Genomic DNA, 18,950 nt, shown 5'->3' with positions numbered 1-18,950 from the left:
ACCTATGGGTAATGTAAATCTGACAGAAGAAAAAAGACTTGCTACTTCCTCTGCTGAACAGGCAGACTGTGGCTTACATTGATTGTAGGAAATGGCAGTGAGAGAAATGGAGGCAGAAGGACAAAACAAAAGGCCAGCGGCCCATCAGTGTCACCCTCTAGCAGTGACACTTCCAAGTGCATTTTTTGGCCTTGGCTTATGTCAGGAAGAGATTGTGCTTCTTCATCTCTGTGCCTGAGCAACAGCTCATTTTTCCATAAGAAAAGTGAGATATAACATTGACTTAAATGTTTAAGAGTTTCCTACCTGTAGACTGTCTCAAGTGTATTTTCACGTAGCTGAGGTAGACTCTCTGTAACAATCACAGTAATCAGGCTGGCACCACTCACCTTAGTGGAACTCTAATGGTTTACTTCAGCAAAGAGACTGACCTGTTTTTGATACAGTTTGTCATATAATAAAGGTTTCTTTTCTGGTGAACTACAAATTCTACAAATTTGCAGCTGAAAAGGGATTTAAATTAGAAATACCAACAAGAGACATTCCTGAGTACTAAATTCAGTTCTGAATCAATGATGCTTGGGCTGGGATTTTGTTTTTCTGTCTGATTCTTATAAAGGAATTGCAAGCAAACAATAGGGAACACCAGCTTTTGAAAACATAGTATCAAAATTCAAAGGTAATGCAAAGTTGAAAATCCATGAGAGTAACCTTTTGAAGCTTTAACAGTTTCATCCTTAGTCAAATCTATGGAATACTCTGGAAAATAATACCAAAACTAGACTCACATGACATAGTTGTTATCTAAATCTTTGGATTTATAAATAAATATAAATATATTAATGGGTATATACATAAGTCTTTAGATTTACCTGTTCAATATGAACAACTTATAATTTTAAGAATATATTACTATTTTTAGAAATATTGGTGTGACTTCCTGAAAATCAACATTTTATATTGATAATGTTAAAATGCAGAAAATGTAAAAAAGATTTTGTTCAATTGCCTCATAAATTGATATATTCTCTTGCTTTTTAAAAACTATAACAGGGGCATTAATTCTCGCCTGTTATCTGAATTGTTGAATTATTCATTTTTACAAATGCATTTACAATTCACCTGTATGGTTCTCAGCATCTTTCTTTGTGTTGGAGAATGGTAGTTTTTTTTCATCAGTGTGAAAATCAATTAGAATTTGATAGTATTTCTAAAGATGACCAGTTAAATCGAAATTGTAATAAGCTTTCTGTACCTAATGAAAACAATCTAAAACTTAATTTGTAATTAAACTGAGTGCTTCTGGTAACACTCAATACTGCTAAGTATTTTTTAATGACTCTATAAATCTAATCTAATCTAGGTGCTATTTAGTACCTCACCTAAATTTAAGGAGGATATTCACTTTGCTTATTTGTTTGTTTCAGAAATTAGTTCAGAAATTAGCATATGGTGGTGTTTCCGTTCTTAAAGGGATTCCTATATATAATTCTATTTCATATATGCTTTGTTATAATCACAGAATATAAAATTAAGATAGGATTGGCAACTGTATTTACCATTTTTGCATTTTAAACATATTATTTGGAGCTCATAAGGATTACACTGTGATCAACCAGTCCTGCTTTACTCATCCTCTTAGTTTAGCATGAAGAATTACAGAATCACAGAATGTTAGCGACTGGAAGGGACCTCAAAAGATCATCTAGTCCAATCCCGGCACCTAGATGAGGTTACACAGGAATGTGTCCAGGCAGATTATGAATGTCTCCAGAGTAGGAGACTCCACAACCCACCTGGGCAGCCTGTTCCAGTGTCTGTCACCCTCACTGTGAAGAAGTTTCCTCTCATATTTAAGTGGAATTTCTTGTATTTCAGTTTGTGCCCATTGCCCCTTGTCCTATTATTGTTTGTCGCTGAGAAGAGCCTGGCTCCATCCTCGTGATACTCAACCTTTACATATTTATGAACATTAAGGAGGTCACCCCTCAGTGTCCTCCAAGCTAAAGAGCCCCAGCTCCCTCAGCCTTTCCTCATAAGGGAGATGTTCCACTCCCTTAATCATCTTTGTTGCCCTGCACTGGACTCTCTCCAGCAGTTCCCTGTCCTTCTGGAACTGAGGGGCCCAGAACTGGACACAATATTCTAGATGTGGTCTCACCAGGGCAGAGCAGAGGGGGAGGAGAACCTCTCTTGACCTACTAACCACACCCCTTCATAAGCTATTCATAAGCTAAAAATGACAATTACTTCTTATTCGGAGTGCCCAATTTCTGCTAGATTTTGTTTATTTAGGTGGAATTCTTTTGCTCCGTCACAAAGGGTGATTTAGACTACCATTTCTCAAGCGCCACTTAATTTCCAAGGATGCCTAGAAACAATGAGTGTGTTTGTTTTGACCACAGAGTTCCTGAGACAGCCAAAGTCTTTTCAGCATCTCAGAAACTGGGTAGTTGGAAGAGTTGGGTTAGCTGTGATAGAAAGCTGAGTGGAAAGATACCTAATCTTGCACAAGTCCCAGTAGGGACAGAGTCTTCAAGTTCTATTCTAATTACATCTAACTTGAGTTGTAATAGGATCAATTCAAAACATCACTGGAGAATGACTAGAAAATAGCTTTTTTTGTAATGTTCCTGGAAGGAGACCCAGGAACTAAACTTCTTTCAGGCTGCCTGGATCCAAACATCACAAGCCCTTGTCCTCAGTTTTCTCTAAATCCAAACTCTTCAATTGGACTTGTACCATTCACAGTAAAAAATCGGTTCATTACAGCTTGGCCGTCATACAGTTGGATTGCAAGGAATACACATCACTGTCCAGCATACATCACTGCTCGTGTTTTCAGGGGCTTGTTGAACACTCAACTTTAACCATCTATAAAGGAACGTTGCTAAAATATGCATTGGTATTCAGTGGCAAAAAATAGTTTAGAAGCCATTTGAACTTTTATGTAAAGGAATCGTTGGCTCCAGTTGGCTCCTAATTTTGAAATCATGAGTCCATTGTTATCTCTAGTGGACTGAGAATAAAAGCCCAAACAATTGCATAATTTTTGGCTCTTTCTGGAGCCACTCAAAATATGGGAGTTACTTTTCCATTTAATGTGATGAAAATGAGGGTTTCTAAAATGTCATTGCAGTTTTGCGCAGTTCTTTCTTTTTGACCTCTCATTGTTATAAGTGATTTTACACATCACAGAAACAAGTAGGTGAATTGTAATATAAGCATTACTTTTCATGTCAGAAACCAATTACTGAAAGTTGTATGTATGCATACAGTCACTACTATATTGGTATTTTATATAATATAGTCAACTGAATGCTTTTAAAGGGAAACACTGCTTTCTTGGCAAGGTTATTAAATCAGCTAGAAGGAATCTTTTCACTTCTGTATGTTTTCATTGAGTTCCAATGAACCGTTTCAGAGCAATTTTTAACAGAAATACGCATGTAAAATTAAGTAACAGTCCAGAAGAAACAGCAAGCAGTTGTATGAATGAGATTGCATAGATTATTTCCTGAGCTGCGAAGGAAGGACAAAGGGGAAGTGTTACATGGATAAATTTTAAAAAGAAAGCTTTCGAACCATAAATCTTAGAAGAACAAGAGATGAAAACCAAAACCTGTCAACAGTATGGATTCTGAAAGGATTTGTACTATAAATAATGTATGTTTCATGGACAGCAACTTCATCTTTCTCAGATGAGAATATTATGAATGGCTTAGAAAATAATTAAAACTGATGAACTGATAAAATCTATGACAAGATATTACAAGGATATTTGAAAAGATGAATAGCAGAGAGGATATAAAAAAGTAACCAGGATGAGTCACTTTATCAGAGATAGTCCATCAAGCAAAAAGTGAAAGAGATACAAAGCTGAAGAAAGGATATTGTGTAAATCACTTCTTCAAAATAATTATGTGATTGTTTTGTTTTGTTTTCTTTTAATCATCAATAACGTGGTTGTAGACTCCTCAGGCATTTCATATAGATCATCCTGAAGAACACACAGTGTAGACAGGGAAATGTTAAAGTCTGGAGCAGGAAGACAGTGAACTAAGGATACTGTAAGATATTACTCTCACGTCTGTTACCTTTCATAAGTGTGGAACACTGCTTATGCTCACAGATGAAGACAGTCACTGGCCAGATAGACCAATGTTGAAAAGGAATTGATCATTGCTCAATGAAATAGAAGAGGAAATTATCAACTCCATTAATGGAGTTTTAATGATTGTTTCTTTATTTTTCCCCTAGGAATTTTAATCATCGTGTTTTAGCTCCACAGTATTTGTGGAAAGAAAAATGAAATGGGAATCCTGTATGAAGAAAGCTCCAGTTTTGCATGTACCATTATTCCCAATAATTGTTTTTGCATTTATCTAGGAGCAGACATAATCAGCAAGCAGTTCTGAGTAACAATGAGCCAGTCTGGCTTACATGTTCAGCATCAAGAATCTCACCATAGAAAATGGTTCCTTGCTAACTCTTAGGAAAATAAGTAAATTTTTAAACTGTATACAAAAAGAATAAAACATCCACAGAAGCAGATACATGTTAACAGAAATGTAAAGAGAGAAAACATGGAATAATTGTGTCATACCTTTATGTTAATTATAAATAGGTTTCAGACTTCAAATAATCAAATAATCATAATAATGTTCATATCACATGGATTTTTTTTTTCTATTATTTTAATGTGTGTTCCTCACAGGAGGAATTTGTATCATTCCAGGAACATGAATTTTACTGCTAAAATTTCTCTTTGCACAATACATTCATATCCCTGTCCTCAAAAATATACACATTTATTATATATTTATTTCCAATGTTTATTTTTCTGTCAAGATTAGTCATTGCGTTACAGAACAAAATTGAAAGAAGTTCACTAGAAGTACTTACCTTTAAGCACAGAAAATAACCATGCAGCAAAACTTCTGGATTTTTCTGTTCTGATTGAGTGGAGACCTATTCTATTTTTTGCAGTAATTCATATTAAACAGGGTTTTTTGTTTTGTTTTGTTTTTGTCCAAGTAAAGTAAGTAGTATCATAAAATTAAGTTTTTCAGCTGCATGAGGATTCAAAAGAGCTTGCAGCATTTGCATCACAGCTGGAAGCATAAAGGGAAAACTTTTTCGCCTGTTTAAAAGTTGCTAGATAAATGAGGAGAGTATGTAACCATGTCTCCTCACCAGACGCCAACCATGTGTATTTTACACACTGTAGTAGATGACTTTCCCTCTGCATGTTTTTTTCAGTCTCCTGAGAGCTCTTCCATCTTATGAAGCAGATTGGTCTCCTGTCTTCTGCCAGCCATGTGACACGTACAAAGTTTCAAGATGCCAAAGCAGTCCAACTTTTCTACAGCTGACAGCGAAATGTATTAATGTCGCTCTTTCCTCTGCCCACTACCAAATACTATTGCAATATTTTTCTCTATGGGTTGAACAAGACTGAAGATGCCGAAGATCAAAATCATCCTACTGAGATGTTTCTGCATTAATTTAACAATAATATCCAAGACTCAGATGAATCAAGATAATTTCCTTTGGAAAGAATACTTTGAGGAGAGGGAAGAATACTGAGAAAATAACTTAAAAAAGACAAGGTTCAAAAAAAACTGAAATAAAATCCCATAGTACTGACAGCACTACCCTGGAGGGTCAAACAACTATTAAAAGATCTGGAAAATGTGCTGGGGCTTTATTTCTGAAGATTGTCTACAATGTAAAAAAGTTACAAAAAAAAAAGGAAAAAATAATTACTTAATCTGAGCATTATTAATTGGTCTTGCATTGTTTAGGATGTTTCAGTTGAGACAGAGAGGCTGGCTGGGATTTGTAGGAGAAGATCGAACTTCTAGTTATGATTGAGAGGACTTCATGGCCTATCTTCCTTCACTGCAATGCTGACTTTTATTATCAGCCTCATGGAAATACTTTTTAACTGCACTTCTTCTGCCTTTGAACTGCCTTCCTGCCCTAGTTCTATTGCATTTTTGTTGCCCCCATCTGTCCAAATTAAGCCACCAGATACTATAATATTTTTTTCTGGGAAGAAAACACAGATACTTCTAGCACATGGATTTAACATATTTGCTTGTTATCACCGATTGTAAATAGATTCATTTCATGGGGGCCACTAAATTTGCAGTTTCTTGGTGGACTCCTTTTTGTAAGCATTTGCAGCTTGAAATATAGCTTTATGATAGCTGGAAGGGGAACAATACCGTGAGAGGGATTTCTTCCTGCTTTATTGCATTCTTTCTGTCACTTAACACTGTTGTCATTTTCAGAAGAAATATATGAAGAAATCACACTAGGGCAGATAAAAACCTAAAGTACCTTTGAACATTGCATTGCACTGTAGCATTTCTTTTCATAAACTATCTAAGGACAGAATATTCTCAGAAATACAATTCTTCTTAAAGAAACACCAAACATAAGGAACATGTACAGAATGAGTCTAACAACTCTGTCAAAGGCAAGTTCCTAATGAACCCCAAATGGTAAAGAGAATCAAGCCACATTGAAATAAGAATGGCTGAAATGACACACTGCAATTCAACACCTGCCAAGAATCTTGCCCAATCATTTATGAATAAAAATAAACTTCCAACTGCAATTAAGGTCCTTCTCCAAGAGAAAGAGTTTTTATGGACAATCTACCGATGACAACCTTCAATTTTCTGGATACTTAAATGCCAGTTCTTTTTCTATGGCTTGAAATAATCTATGCAATGTTAAGTTGCATCTCATTCATGCTGCTCTTGGTATCCTTCTGAAAAGAAGGGCATTCAAAGCAGCATTTATGTTTTAAAGGAAGAAAGAAAATAGGAGAGTCAAAAGATTTTTTCACTGATGGAGAATCACCACAGCACTTTGCATCCTACTGACACAGTGGTTTATGACAAACTTGAATGTATGCAACCAAGTGAGAGAAAATTAAGATAAGGGAACACACATGTGGAGACTTAAGCACTGTGATCAGGATTTTAATTGAATGCTTCTGGAGGTTTCAGATGGGTTAAATCACAGCTGGAAAAAAATTAATGTATTTTTTTGTGATATGAGTCTAGAAGATTGTTGGATTCGAATGACAAAAGGTCATTCATTCCACAAGCAAAGAAACATTCCTTAATTTTATGATTGTTAGGATGTAAAAGAACAACAAGTTTTCAGATTTAACAATAAATATTTCAGAAATCTAACTGAACCAGCTAATCTCCACACTTGTTACAGTTGTTATACTTAATTTTAATTACATATTATCTGCTTTTTATATGCATAATAAATAGGATAATCAAATGGTTAGTCAAACTGTTGAATCGTAATTTCTTGAAGAGTTAATGCAAGAAAATATTTTATGCATAGTCACTATGCATTATTAATGCTTCCCTGATGCCCAGCAATCTTTCAGGAAGAAACAATTATTTTCTGAAGAACTGCATTCCTTCTGAGAAATCCAGAAGCAACAGCATCACCGTTACACAATCTTTTTTGTTACCCCATGAGTCCAAAGAGACAATTGGAAGGGTTCTAAGCAAGCACCTGCAAACCTTGTTAGAATCCCAGAGATCTGGAAATTTAGAGGAGCTCTTTCAACACCTGTGCTAGGACTCCTGCTCCCTGCAGGCTGTGCTAATGCAATGCTGTGATCCAGTGCTCTCGCTATTGTAAACAGCTCTAGATCCCTGCAAACCTGAACACGCCAGATCAAGCTTACATTTGTGCTAAACTGTGTACATACGTTTATAATTGGAGAAGGCCTATGGTTTTAATCCATCCATTCCCATACCACTGGTCCAGCTCGCTTTGGAGTATGAATTTAGATACTCAGCAAATAATTTGTTTATATAACAGTACAGAGGTGCTTTAAGTTGCAAATTAAATCAAAATCAATTTATCTTATCTGTTTTCATACCACAAAGTATCTCCTTTAGAAGAGATTATCTGGTTTAGGTTAAGCACGATCATTTTCTGGACTCCGCTCATCACAATGCCAATAGACACCCACAATTAGACAACTATACCTACTATCTTAGACTTATACCAGCTATCTTAAATACACCTAATGGGAAGTGCTCTCTCAGATCTGAGAAAATAATTGACTTGAGAGAACTTTACTAGCCAGTAGAAAGCAATAATGTGCTCTTTAATTTTGAGAATTTAATACTATCACAAACTTGTCTCTCACTTTAATGCTGAGTGCTCAAAATCTTCCAGTTTTAACTAGAACAACGCCGATGTACAATTAACAATGTAAGAGGAAAATATTCCTTCTTTTAAACCAGAATCATTATGTAAAACATAACAAATTCACCTTATGTGAGTGGAAAATAAACCTTCCCGAAGAAAATGTTCAAGGTGGACTACAGAATGTCCACAAAAATAGTTTTCCAGGGGTAAAATGTATTCATTTCCAGTTTGTTATGATCAAAGTCAACTTCCAGTTTTCAAACTGTCATAACACACTCACAGACCATTATGACATAGTCATTGTCATACAAATATTGATGCGAAGATGAAACTTTTAGAAGCTTCCAGTGTAGTAAAGCGTACTTCCAGTATATTAAAGTCTACTCAGATCTTTAGTCATGGAGCACATCAATGCAATTATTAAACACCCAAATTATCTAAACATTTTTCATGTTTATTTCACTCATGAAATGTCTCCAGGATTTAAATGATTCATTACTTACCCCTGTTCTTTGAACTTCCAGGAAAATCGCTCTTTGGAATGATTTCTCCCAGACTGCCAACTCGCTGCCCAGCTCTACATTGAAATAATGACTCTTGCCATGTCCAACCATAACACTGAAACAATATGGCCTCTGGTCTTCAAGCTCAAAGTCCTGATGAATACCTAAATATAAGTTTGCTTGTAGCCAGCAATCATCAGCAAGCCAGAGCTGAAAGACATGTTTCAGTATGTGATTCTTCATCTAGCAAAAACAAACAGTTAAAGCAACATTGTCTTCTGTAAGTGATGGGTACTTGGATATGTTCTGTCATTGTGTTAATACTTATCTTGAAGAAACGTTCTGAGAATTAAGTAATAATTTCAAAGGCAACTTCTCTCTTTGCTTCTTATTCGCTTTACCCTTTCATGTAATCTGAGCTACTTTGCTGCTCCTAAATACTGTCAAAGTTACCTAAGCAATACATACATACATAATTTTAAAGGAGTTTGTAGCAACACATTGTTTACAGTGAAAAGGAAGGAAATCTCTGGCTTGTTTGAATATAATTTGAGAGCTCTGTACCAGCTTTACAGGAGAATGTAACTATGTTCTAATTGGGTTCCAATATGCTAAACACCAAGGAATGCAGTAATTTATCAAAGATCCAAGGGCTAATTCTGGAAATGACAACGCGGGCTTTCAAATGTCTCCTAATAGCTGCCAATGCTGCTCTGCGAAGACAAGGAGTGTAAAGTGAGATCCTACCATCACCTTCAACAAGAAGAAGAAAAACTTCACATCAATCTTTCATAATAAAAAATATCCCTGTGACAGAATGTTTTGTAAATGAAAAAAAATATTCCAAGAAATTTCCCTAATCTTTCAAAACTTCACTGATTAGCATAAATATGGAGAAAAAGAAAATTAAACAAAAAAGCCATTGGTTATACATCTGAGTACTTGCACTGACTGAATTTCCAAATTATGAATTTTTACAATTTCTATTTATCAGAGAGAGCCTTTTCCTATCTCTATTTCTCTATGATGGTATAGGGCAGAAAAGACTGAGAAAACAAAAAAAAAGTAATTTGCAAAGAGAATATTATTTTTTATTTTCTAAAGTGACCTGCAAGCAGAGTTTTCTCTAGCACTCCAGGTTCAGTTTAGGAGACTTGACTCTAGTCAAGCAGATCTGAGGCAAAAAAAAGTTACGTTTAACTGGACATAGGTGGCTTTGAAAAGACCAGAATGCAGCTTTGTAGTGGCACCCATGTCACAGAATCTTGCAGTCAGGATGAGCTTTATGAAGATTAATAATTATTTTTACAGAACCCCTAATAGTCTATCATAGCCTGTCGAGGCTGTTGTTGAAACTCCATGCACATGAAAAGAGACAACTGGAATTTGAGCATCCAAATGTAACGTAAACCATTCCAACAGATATAAAATAAATGTGTAAATATTCTGGGTCTTGTGTCCCTCCTGCTCTAGATGGACACACAACTGCCATCACAGGACAGCAGTGAAGGTCTACTTTTTAGTAATGAAAAGCAGAGAAAATAAATGGTCCACTAGCAAACCCTTCTCTGCGTACTGCTCTCATATTCACACATAGGATCAAAATACTCAGATGGAAATTGAAAATTTTGCTTGTGTGGGTGAATTAGTGAATAACACAAAGCTGGCAAATGTAACTTTACATAATTTACTCAGTTGTAGTCTGTTAAACTATGGATGTTTTGTGGGGCACCTCAGAAGCACCACACAATGCCACCAGGGTTTGCAGCACTTCGTCATCAAAAATGGCCCTAGAGCTACCTGAGGAGAGAACCATCTTGAGGAAGTTCAGTGTTATTTTACGATACTCCTTTGGACTGGTGCAAAGGAATCTGAAAAAAATACCTGCATATATATCATCTGGTGTTCAGCAGCCAGGGAGTGACAGATATTACACCTACATCTGTTTCAAGACTCAGTACTGCTCACCCTGGCTCACTGACTACTATATTAATATTTTTTAGTTTGCATGTGAAAATGTCATGTGTGAAAACACCAGGCAATAAAAGAAAACAAAATTTTTTTTTAAGACAAATGGCTTTAAAAATTGCATCTAATATTCTCACCCCTGAAAAATACAGGTTTTCAGTAACAGTTCCAGTAAATATTTACCACTAAGTGTCATGAATATGCTAGTATGTGATGAATTTTAATTCACATATTTGTATATGCATGTTTGTGTATGCAAGTGTGTATTTATATACAAGTATGTATACACACACATCTAAAATAGAGTAAACATTTTGTTTTAAAATGCCATTTCAATATTGGATTCTTATTTTCCATTTTCAACTCTTTTGTCATAATAACCATATATAAGAAGCTTACAATTATGTGAGTGATAAGTGCACCTCACTTTAAAATCCATCTTTTGTGAAAATATACAATAGAACTCTCTACCACAGCTTTGCACTAGTTCTAACCAGCGTCTGGAAATCCTTAAGAAAACTCTTCCCAAATGGCAGTTTTTACAACACGAATTCCATCTTCCAGTCTGCAATTTCTTAAGACCTTTTTCTACTTAAGATTTTTGCAGTTTGCCTCGTCATTTATACCAAACAGAAAAGAGGTTAAAACACTGAATTTGAGCTTTTGCACTTTAGCTAATGTATTCATGAAGACTGGCAATTAAACATTTGGTTATTAAAATGTCAAGAACATTAAAGATTTGAATGCTGGGTGTTTATTTCCCACTTATTTTTCTTAATGAAAAAGTATCACAGAATTTACTTTAAGGATAGACTGTCCTTGAAATTACCAGAATATTCAAGGAAGGACTGAGTTTCAAATCAATATTAAGATTTGAAGGAGAAAAAACCCCCAAAACCCAAACCATAGCAAAATCTTTTCAAAATGCATAATGAGCACATATTTCATCGATGCCTGACTTATTTATCAGGAAAAAGTAAATTTTAAAGAATATTAAGGAGACAGAACAAATAATCTGGGACAGAACCTCTGCTCTTTGCTGCTGTCTCAGTGACAGGCAGGACCTGAAGTTGCCCACATGTACCCAGCTGGAGACATGGTCACATTAAAATAATGCTATGCACAGAAAAATACGTTTCTGCTCATGCAGCCCATGCTCCAGAGCTGAGCTCAAGTCCCATATTTCAGGACTGCTATTTTCCTGGCATGGCACTGCCCAACACACTTTCCTCTCCCCACATTTGCCAGAGAAGGGAACGTTCCTCCCTTGCCCAGTGCCTGCAGGCTTCAGGCAGAGAAAAACAGGAAAAACCAAATAAAACCAACAACACAGTCAACAAAACTGGTGCAGGAAAACATGCCCACGTTGTTGAAAGTCAGTCTAGGACAAGTAGTTTGAGCAATCAAGCCATGGAAACTCCCTGCCACCCCATTCTTTGAAGAATTTTGTCATTTAGCACTACAGAGAACTCCCCTCTATGCTTTTCCTTCTGTGAACTGTCCCAAAGAACTGTGTTGCACCAGAAAAAAAAAAAACAACAGCCTTAAGTAGCACTTCCCTAGGATATGAAACTTCAACAGTTTTCCTTTGGCACAATGTTAAGTCAGGATCTGTACAGGTAACAAGGCAACAACCTTCCTTCTCCACAACCATGTCCATGGTCAAAGGAGGAACAGCAGAGAGAAGGACAGCAGCTGCTGAGAACTAATGCTAATTTGGATTTTTTTAGTGAAACAGCATTTTATCTGAAGGGACTGATCTTTCAGTTTTTCTTCTTCCTGATTATATGTTTGTTTTTATTCTCATAGTTCAGTAGGCTGTCATCTATTCTTACTTCATCTGCAAAACAGTTTTTGACTAGCTGGTAGAGAACTAAATTAATCCAGCTAATACAACTTAGAAGAAAATATCTTTGGTAAGTAAGTTATTTAAACAGACTGCTACAGTTTTGTCCAAAATCCTTGCTTGGGACAAGCTAAACAGAAAATGTGACATTGTCTCTAGGTGGTGGATAAAAATGAAGAATTCTATGGTACACAAATGTACCATGTTGCCTTCTGTAATGTAAAACCTACTAAAATATTTGCAAACTACACATGATCTAAAAAAGACATAATTTTATGCTTCTAATTACTGAAATTCAATAAAGTATTTTAATATAGACCAGGAATTACAGCAAAATCATTCTTCACCACATTGACTTAATCTGAGCCGGTATGAAAAATGCAATATCCAGTTTTATTATGCTTAGTTGTTTGTCTCACCTGTACTTCACACAACCAGCTCTAATACTAAAAAAATTTCTTCACTATTGAAGCATTTTAGTAACTTGCTCACTTGGAGCTTAATTCATTTTCAATAGTCTCTTATAGTTGCATAGCTAATGCACTAGCCATTTCAAATAGTTTTGCTTTTTTTTTTTTAACAGATAAACTATTTGAATGTCATCTGTTCCAAGTTAATACTAACTTGAGCTTATCTTTAACAGGAAAAGGCAAACTTGCTTTACTAAATAATATAATTGTAATTGTTGGGAAACCTACCTTGTGAATTTTAAATAGAACCTCACAGAGGTTATAGATTTTTTCAGCTCGTACCCAGTCTAGTGTGCTTACCTATAATATCAAAAGAAAATATTAACAACACATTATTTATTCTAAAACATGTACAGAAGAAAAAAAATTTAAAGATTTCACCCATCATTATTCTACTGGATGTTTTAAATATAGGTACGGTACTACATTTAATATCCAGCATTTAGAAAAAACTGTCAAATTGCATTCAGTTTTTACAGAAACAACATCTACAGGAGTCTTACTATAAATAAAAAGTATAAAATAGTTTAATTGATTTTTTCCCCATTATTACTACAGTATGATGGAAACCTCTTTATCATCTCTCTGGTGAGTTAAGTAAGGATATTTAATTATCAATACGTTAACATAGAGAACCCATGTGGTGGCTGTTTTGAAAAGAAAATAAATAATACAGGTTTTTGCCCATTACTGTTGATTCTCAAAAGGGATCTTCATGTGTCTTGTAAAATATGGTTTACTGCCTAGAAAAGTGGCCGGTTCATTATTTGGTCTTGAATTTCTCGAAGGGAAAGATTCTTTTTAATCTCAGTTAAAAGCAGGAGAATCCATCATTCCTGTTACTGGTTAGACAAAATAAAAAAGCATAAGCCCCAACTTAATATGCTGTTTGTGGAACTGAATTGAGCGACACAATCTATAACCTAAAAGCTGTTGAGACATGACTGGACCTTCATTTGCTCATATAATTTGTTTTGATTCCTGAACATTAATTTAAACTGTTGGGGTTCTTTGCTGCTATTAATGATGCTACCATGGACAACAGTGACACTGCTGTGCCATTAAATTCCCTCTGAATACGTCAGCCTTCTCCCCATTATCCTGTGCATTTCTTTCATCCTTTGGCTCTCTGTAACCTCTCATGACTTTTTCAGCAGAGGTAGCTAGTGATGATGAGAACTGTCAGCACCTATATAAGCCAAGATTTTCTTTTACTGTGTATGTCAGAAAAAGGCTACCATACTTAAAGCCAAGAGTGAAACAGTCTGAATATCACGATGTGCAAGGTCATCAGGAGAACATGTTGAGAAGGATTTTAAGGAGGGGAAACAAACATATTACAAAGGGACTCTAGAATCCAAACAGACAGCTGACATTATTTATAGTTTTCTCAGAACTATCATGGTACGTCTAAGTTTAAAATGTTATTGCTATATACTCCATAGCTTTTTAAAAAAATCACAGATGATCATGTACTTATAGTCAATGAGAAAAGCTGGAAGGAATCAGAAAAGTTCACAAAACAGTGCATTACCCTTCATTTGCTTTAAAGGATGTTTCCATTTCTTGCAGACTTTTCCATTACCACACATTTAATAACAGGGTAATGATAGCTAACTAAGATAAATGAGATACTGAAATTTATTTCTTAAGCAATAAAAAAGTCTTTCTCATATATCCCCTTGGAATTGTTTCTGTAGGTATTCTATATATTGCAATTTATTGGGTTTATTTTAGCATGACAAGATTATTTTTTAGTAAAGCATTGGAAAAATGTTTCAAAAAAGGTATATTCAGAATGGGTCACTTAATGAGACATACATTCATTCATATGAATTTAGTTCTAACAGTGTCAAAACCAGTGTCAAAACACATGAAAGTACCAATTAGCATTCACTGAACTTCCACTTTAATCCTTGTTTGTCTAACACATGAATTTATGACCAACAGAAGGTGAATGTGATTATTATAATTGGAAGACCAACTCCTTAGCTAAGTCAATGCATTATGTGACATATTGATTACTTGGTTTTGTAGATATTTGCCTGTATCAATCCTTTCAGAAATAATCTAAAATATAACATTTGTAAACTCACAAATAACACTGAGCTGACCACAGAGATAATAAAAATGAACAAAGACAGAAAAGATAGGAGCCTGAAGTTACAATTTTAAGTCCATAATGAGACTGAAATAAATATGTAGAGTTACAAAAGTGTTAAGTGTTGCAGAAGTACTTTTTACTTTAGCATGAGTGTCCTTAAGTTCCTTGTGTTTAAAAAACACGCATTACAGTAGATTTCAAAAAATGAACAAGATATTAAAATCTAGTTTTACTTAGACCAAGTGATCTCAGTTCAGGCTCATATTCCACATATACTTAGCTTTAAATGTGTATGTTAATCATTGATTTTTCTTTAAAAAGTTAAGACTTAAAATAGAGATAAAACAATAAAGTTCAGTTCATTTTGACACATGAAAGTAGTAAACAACAAGCTGAAAAGCAGTTACTCCCTAGAAGAGAATTCTGCAATTATACAACAGGCATAAAAGACTTTCATGTCTATTCAGAGATCAGCACTAAAGGGTTGACTAGAAATAAGAAGTAAACACGGAGAGCATGTAAAAGAGAATCACACTTCAAAACTCACTAAAGTCAAAGAGAACAAAACATACTCTCTGAATTTATATGAACACTGAATCTTATTCTAGAAATCTCCATTGCCCCCCCCTCCCCCCCAATATATATTTAAAAAAGGAATCCATTTAATAAGTAAAACTTAAGGAAAAAAAATAACAAAGTGGCGGTAATACTTATTACTGGAATACAGAGAATGCAGCATTATCTGACACAGAAGCATCCAACCCACCCAGAAGTATTAAAAAGGCCTGAGAAAATGATGAATAATTTAATGTCAAGAGGAATTAATTTCACTGGCCTCTTCACTCTTCAATGGAAAACAGGAGCCAAGTATAATTTTAAAAAATAATTAAAATATACTAAAAAGGAAAAAAAAAAAATCAAGAAATATTCTTGAGACCAACTACAATATAGCAGTATAAGAAGCTGAAGACATCCAAAACAACTCAAACACAATGGTACAAAACACACACTGAAGAGCAGTCAGATCCTAGCAAATATGTGAACAAAATAAAGACAGATTTGCATGCAAAGTTAGAAAGTTCACCAAAAGCATTCACAGCTAAGTCTATGCCCTCCAATTCATTGCCAGCTCTTTCCAAATACGTTACACTGACATTATGTACAATGTAAATTACAAATACAAGTATTTAGAACTTACCTAGCAGTACTTTCTAACATTCAAAGTGTTCATGTGCTAATTAGATTATGCAAGCTTTTTTTCTCTGTAATGTCTTTCAAAGGTGGAAGTATCTCTGTTACTTTCACATTATTCTTGTATTTATTCCTTTTGTTAAAACTATAAGCAGCATATGCAGTGAATGTCCAGCTGCTGTCATGTAAAACACTTCAGCACTATTTATTTAATCATGTTGAAAAAAGAGTTTTGTAGTTAAAGGTAAGATAGCAGCTCCAAAGATATGGCTATTTTAAGACTAGAGTTTAAAAATCATACTGAACTATGAGGAAGACATAAAAAAATCAAACAGTACAATCCTCAACTACATACAGCACATGTTCCATAAAACCAAAATGTTTAACCTTCTAGAAATTTTCAATGACATAAAAAATAGTTTGGTTTTGCATGACAATTTTGAATAATGTCTCTCCAATTTCTTCTTCGGTATGAATTCAGACCTTTTTCAAGATCTGAAAATTGACAGAAATTAGATGCTTCTGAAAGGCAATAAAATGGTCCTTGTATATTAACATTGACACAAGAATAATTTATATTTCTGCAATGGTGTTTTTCGCATGTGCAATTTTCAGAAATATGTCATGATTCTAATATAGCAATCTGTAAACAAAATCTGTAAATTACTTAAATACAGTCAGATAAGCCACTTTAGGAATGCAGAAAGATCATTCATTGTTAATCATATAGTTCTTGATATTTCTTTCTATGGTGAAGATTCTACATTTTTGGAAACACCATCTGAGATATTGTTAAAATGGAGTATAAATAGAATATTATTTGCCATAGTAATTTCTTTCATATTATAATAGCAACATTTTTTCCACAACTTTATTTATTTTTGCCAATGGGTAACAATGTCTTCCATTCTTATGAAAGTTAGCAGCTGTATTTACACTCATATAATCTTTTACACACAATGAAACAGAAAAAGAGTAGAAATTGTACCAGATGCTGTTACAAGCAGTTGTAAAGCTATGGGTAAGGCCATTACAAATAAAGATAACTGCATGACTTGTAGGTCATCTACTCTGTGCACACACTACATTGATACACTACATTGATTGAGTATGCAAATAGCAGGACCATCATAGAAGTATGTCTTAAAAAAATAACATTAAACTCATATCTTCTAAGGATCATGCAAGTTAAAACATCTGTATTTTTGTGATAGAATGATCAAGTTTAAAATTTTTAATATAGTAAAAAAGTCAGTGGAAGAAGTGGTAGAAGAGTACTACTAAATATCTCCAGCAATAGCGAAAGAGCTCTATGTGTGGCTTTGTGTGGGGACTCGTGTTTCCACCTACAGAGCTGGGATATGTGACACAGAACCAGTGTAAGTGCACAGCGTGGGCTGGTGGCTCCCTGGGCACCAGGCGGGGCCCATCCCATTGCCCTGTACTGGGCTGACCCCATCCAACAGCTGAGCACCACACAGACACTCGCTACCTCCCCGACACTCCGCAGCAGGATGGGGGAGAGAACATGAAAAGCAAAATCAAGAAAACTCATGGGTCAAAATAAGGACAGTTAAATAAGATATAGAAAGAGGAAAAAAACAAGTGATGCAAAGGTGATCACACCCTGCCCACCCCAAGCACACTGATGGCCAGCCAGTTTCCAAGCAATGGCTACTTTTGAAGACCAAATCCCATTTTTTATTGCTGAGCATGATGTTTTATGGTACGTAATATCCTGTTTGGCCTTTTTGGGTCAGCTGTCCTGGTAGTGTCCCCTCCCAACCTCTTGCCCACCCCCAGGGTGAGCAGTGTGAGAAACAGAAACACTGTGCAAGCAAAGCTCAGCAACAGCCCAGTGTGTCAGTCCTGTTTTAGCCACAAATACAAACCCCACTGCCATATGGGCTGCTATGAAGTCAGTTATCTCCATCCCTGCCAGACCCAGGGCATTTCCCCAGCCCCTGGGACTGGAGGTAGTCCCAGCTCTGGGCACCAAGCACCTCCCTGGGGTCAGGAATGGGCTGTGGCTGGCCTGGATGAGGGCCCATAGGTACGCCTGGCTCACTGGGGCCATGGCTGAACAGAGCAGGGCTGTGGGGAGCTGGAGACCAGCTGGCTGTGCTGCTGGGGCAGGAGCTGACAGCCCTGGCGAAGCCGCAGTGGGGTCCTGGGCTGTGGGAAGGGTGGAGGGAGCTCCAAGGAAGAAGGTCAGGGACAGTTAAAGTGGGAAGTACCCTCAGGGCACTGATAATCATATTCAAAGTGTGGCTTTAGATCCAGGCTTGAATTCTCCAGGTGGGTGACTGCTGGAAACTGCCAATTTCCTGTTTTATTTTTTTGCCCGTTTTAAAACATCTGTGGAATGACTAAATAGCAAGAAAACTGGTCAACAGGTTTTATGATTTATAGGCTCTGTCACACTTACTGGTGTATCTGAGTACTGGGGTGATGTAACACATTGACCAAAGGGGTCCCCTCATTTTTTGGAAAAGCCACAATTTCTACCAAAAAAAAAAAAAAAAAAAAAAAAAAAAAAAAAAAAAGTGCAGAAACGTAACAGAGTGTAATAGATACTGGCAAGTAACATGGTACACATACCATCAAACATTCACCCTTACTTGTCTGTTCTTAGTAGAGTGCTGAACATGATAAATAAAGTAGTT

At 35.7% G+C, this 18,950-nt stretch overlaps 1 protein-coding gene across 1 annotated transcript in view; it reads right to left on the bottom strand.

Moving 5' to 3' along the window:
* SNTG2 (syntrophin gamma 2) overlaps positions 1-18,950 on the bottom strand; it is a gene marked incomplete at both ends in the record, with an annotated part of 248,656 nt that overhangs the window by 23,055 nt on the left and 206,651 nt on the right. The window contains 2 exons of the mRNA XM_082048487.1: positions 8,706-8,915; positions 13,218-13,289. Of these exons, the coding sequence (XP_081904613.1) occupies positions 8,706-8,915; positions 13,218-13,289 (282 nt within the window). The remainder of the gene's footprint in view (positions 1-8,705; positions 8,916-13,217; positions 13,290-18,950) is intronic.

Source organism: Streptopelia decaocto (genome assembly GCF_964273445.1).
Source record: "Streptopelia decaocto genome assembly, chromosome: 3".
Classification (NCBI taxonomy): domain Eukaryota; kingdom Metazoa; phylum Chordata; class Aves; order Columbiformes; family Columbidae; genus Streptopelia; species Streptopelia decaocto.
Note: the sequence above shows the minus strand (reverse complement) of the source record. Positions and strands in the feature narration are given on the sequence as shown.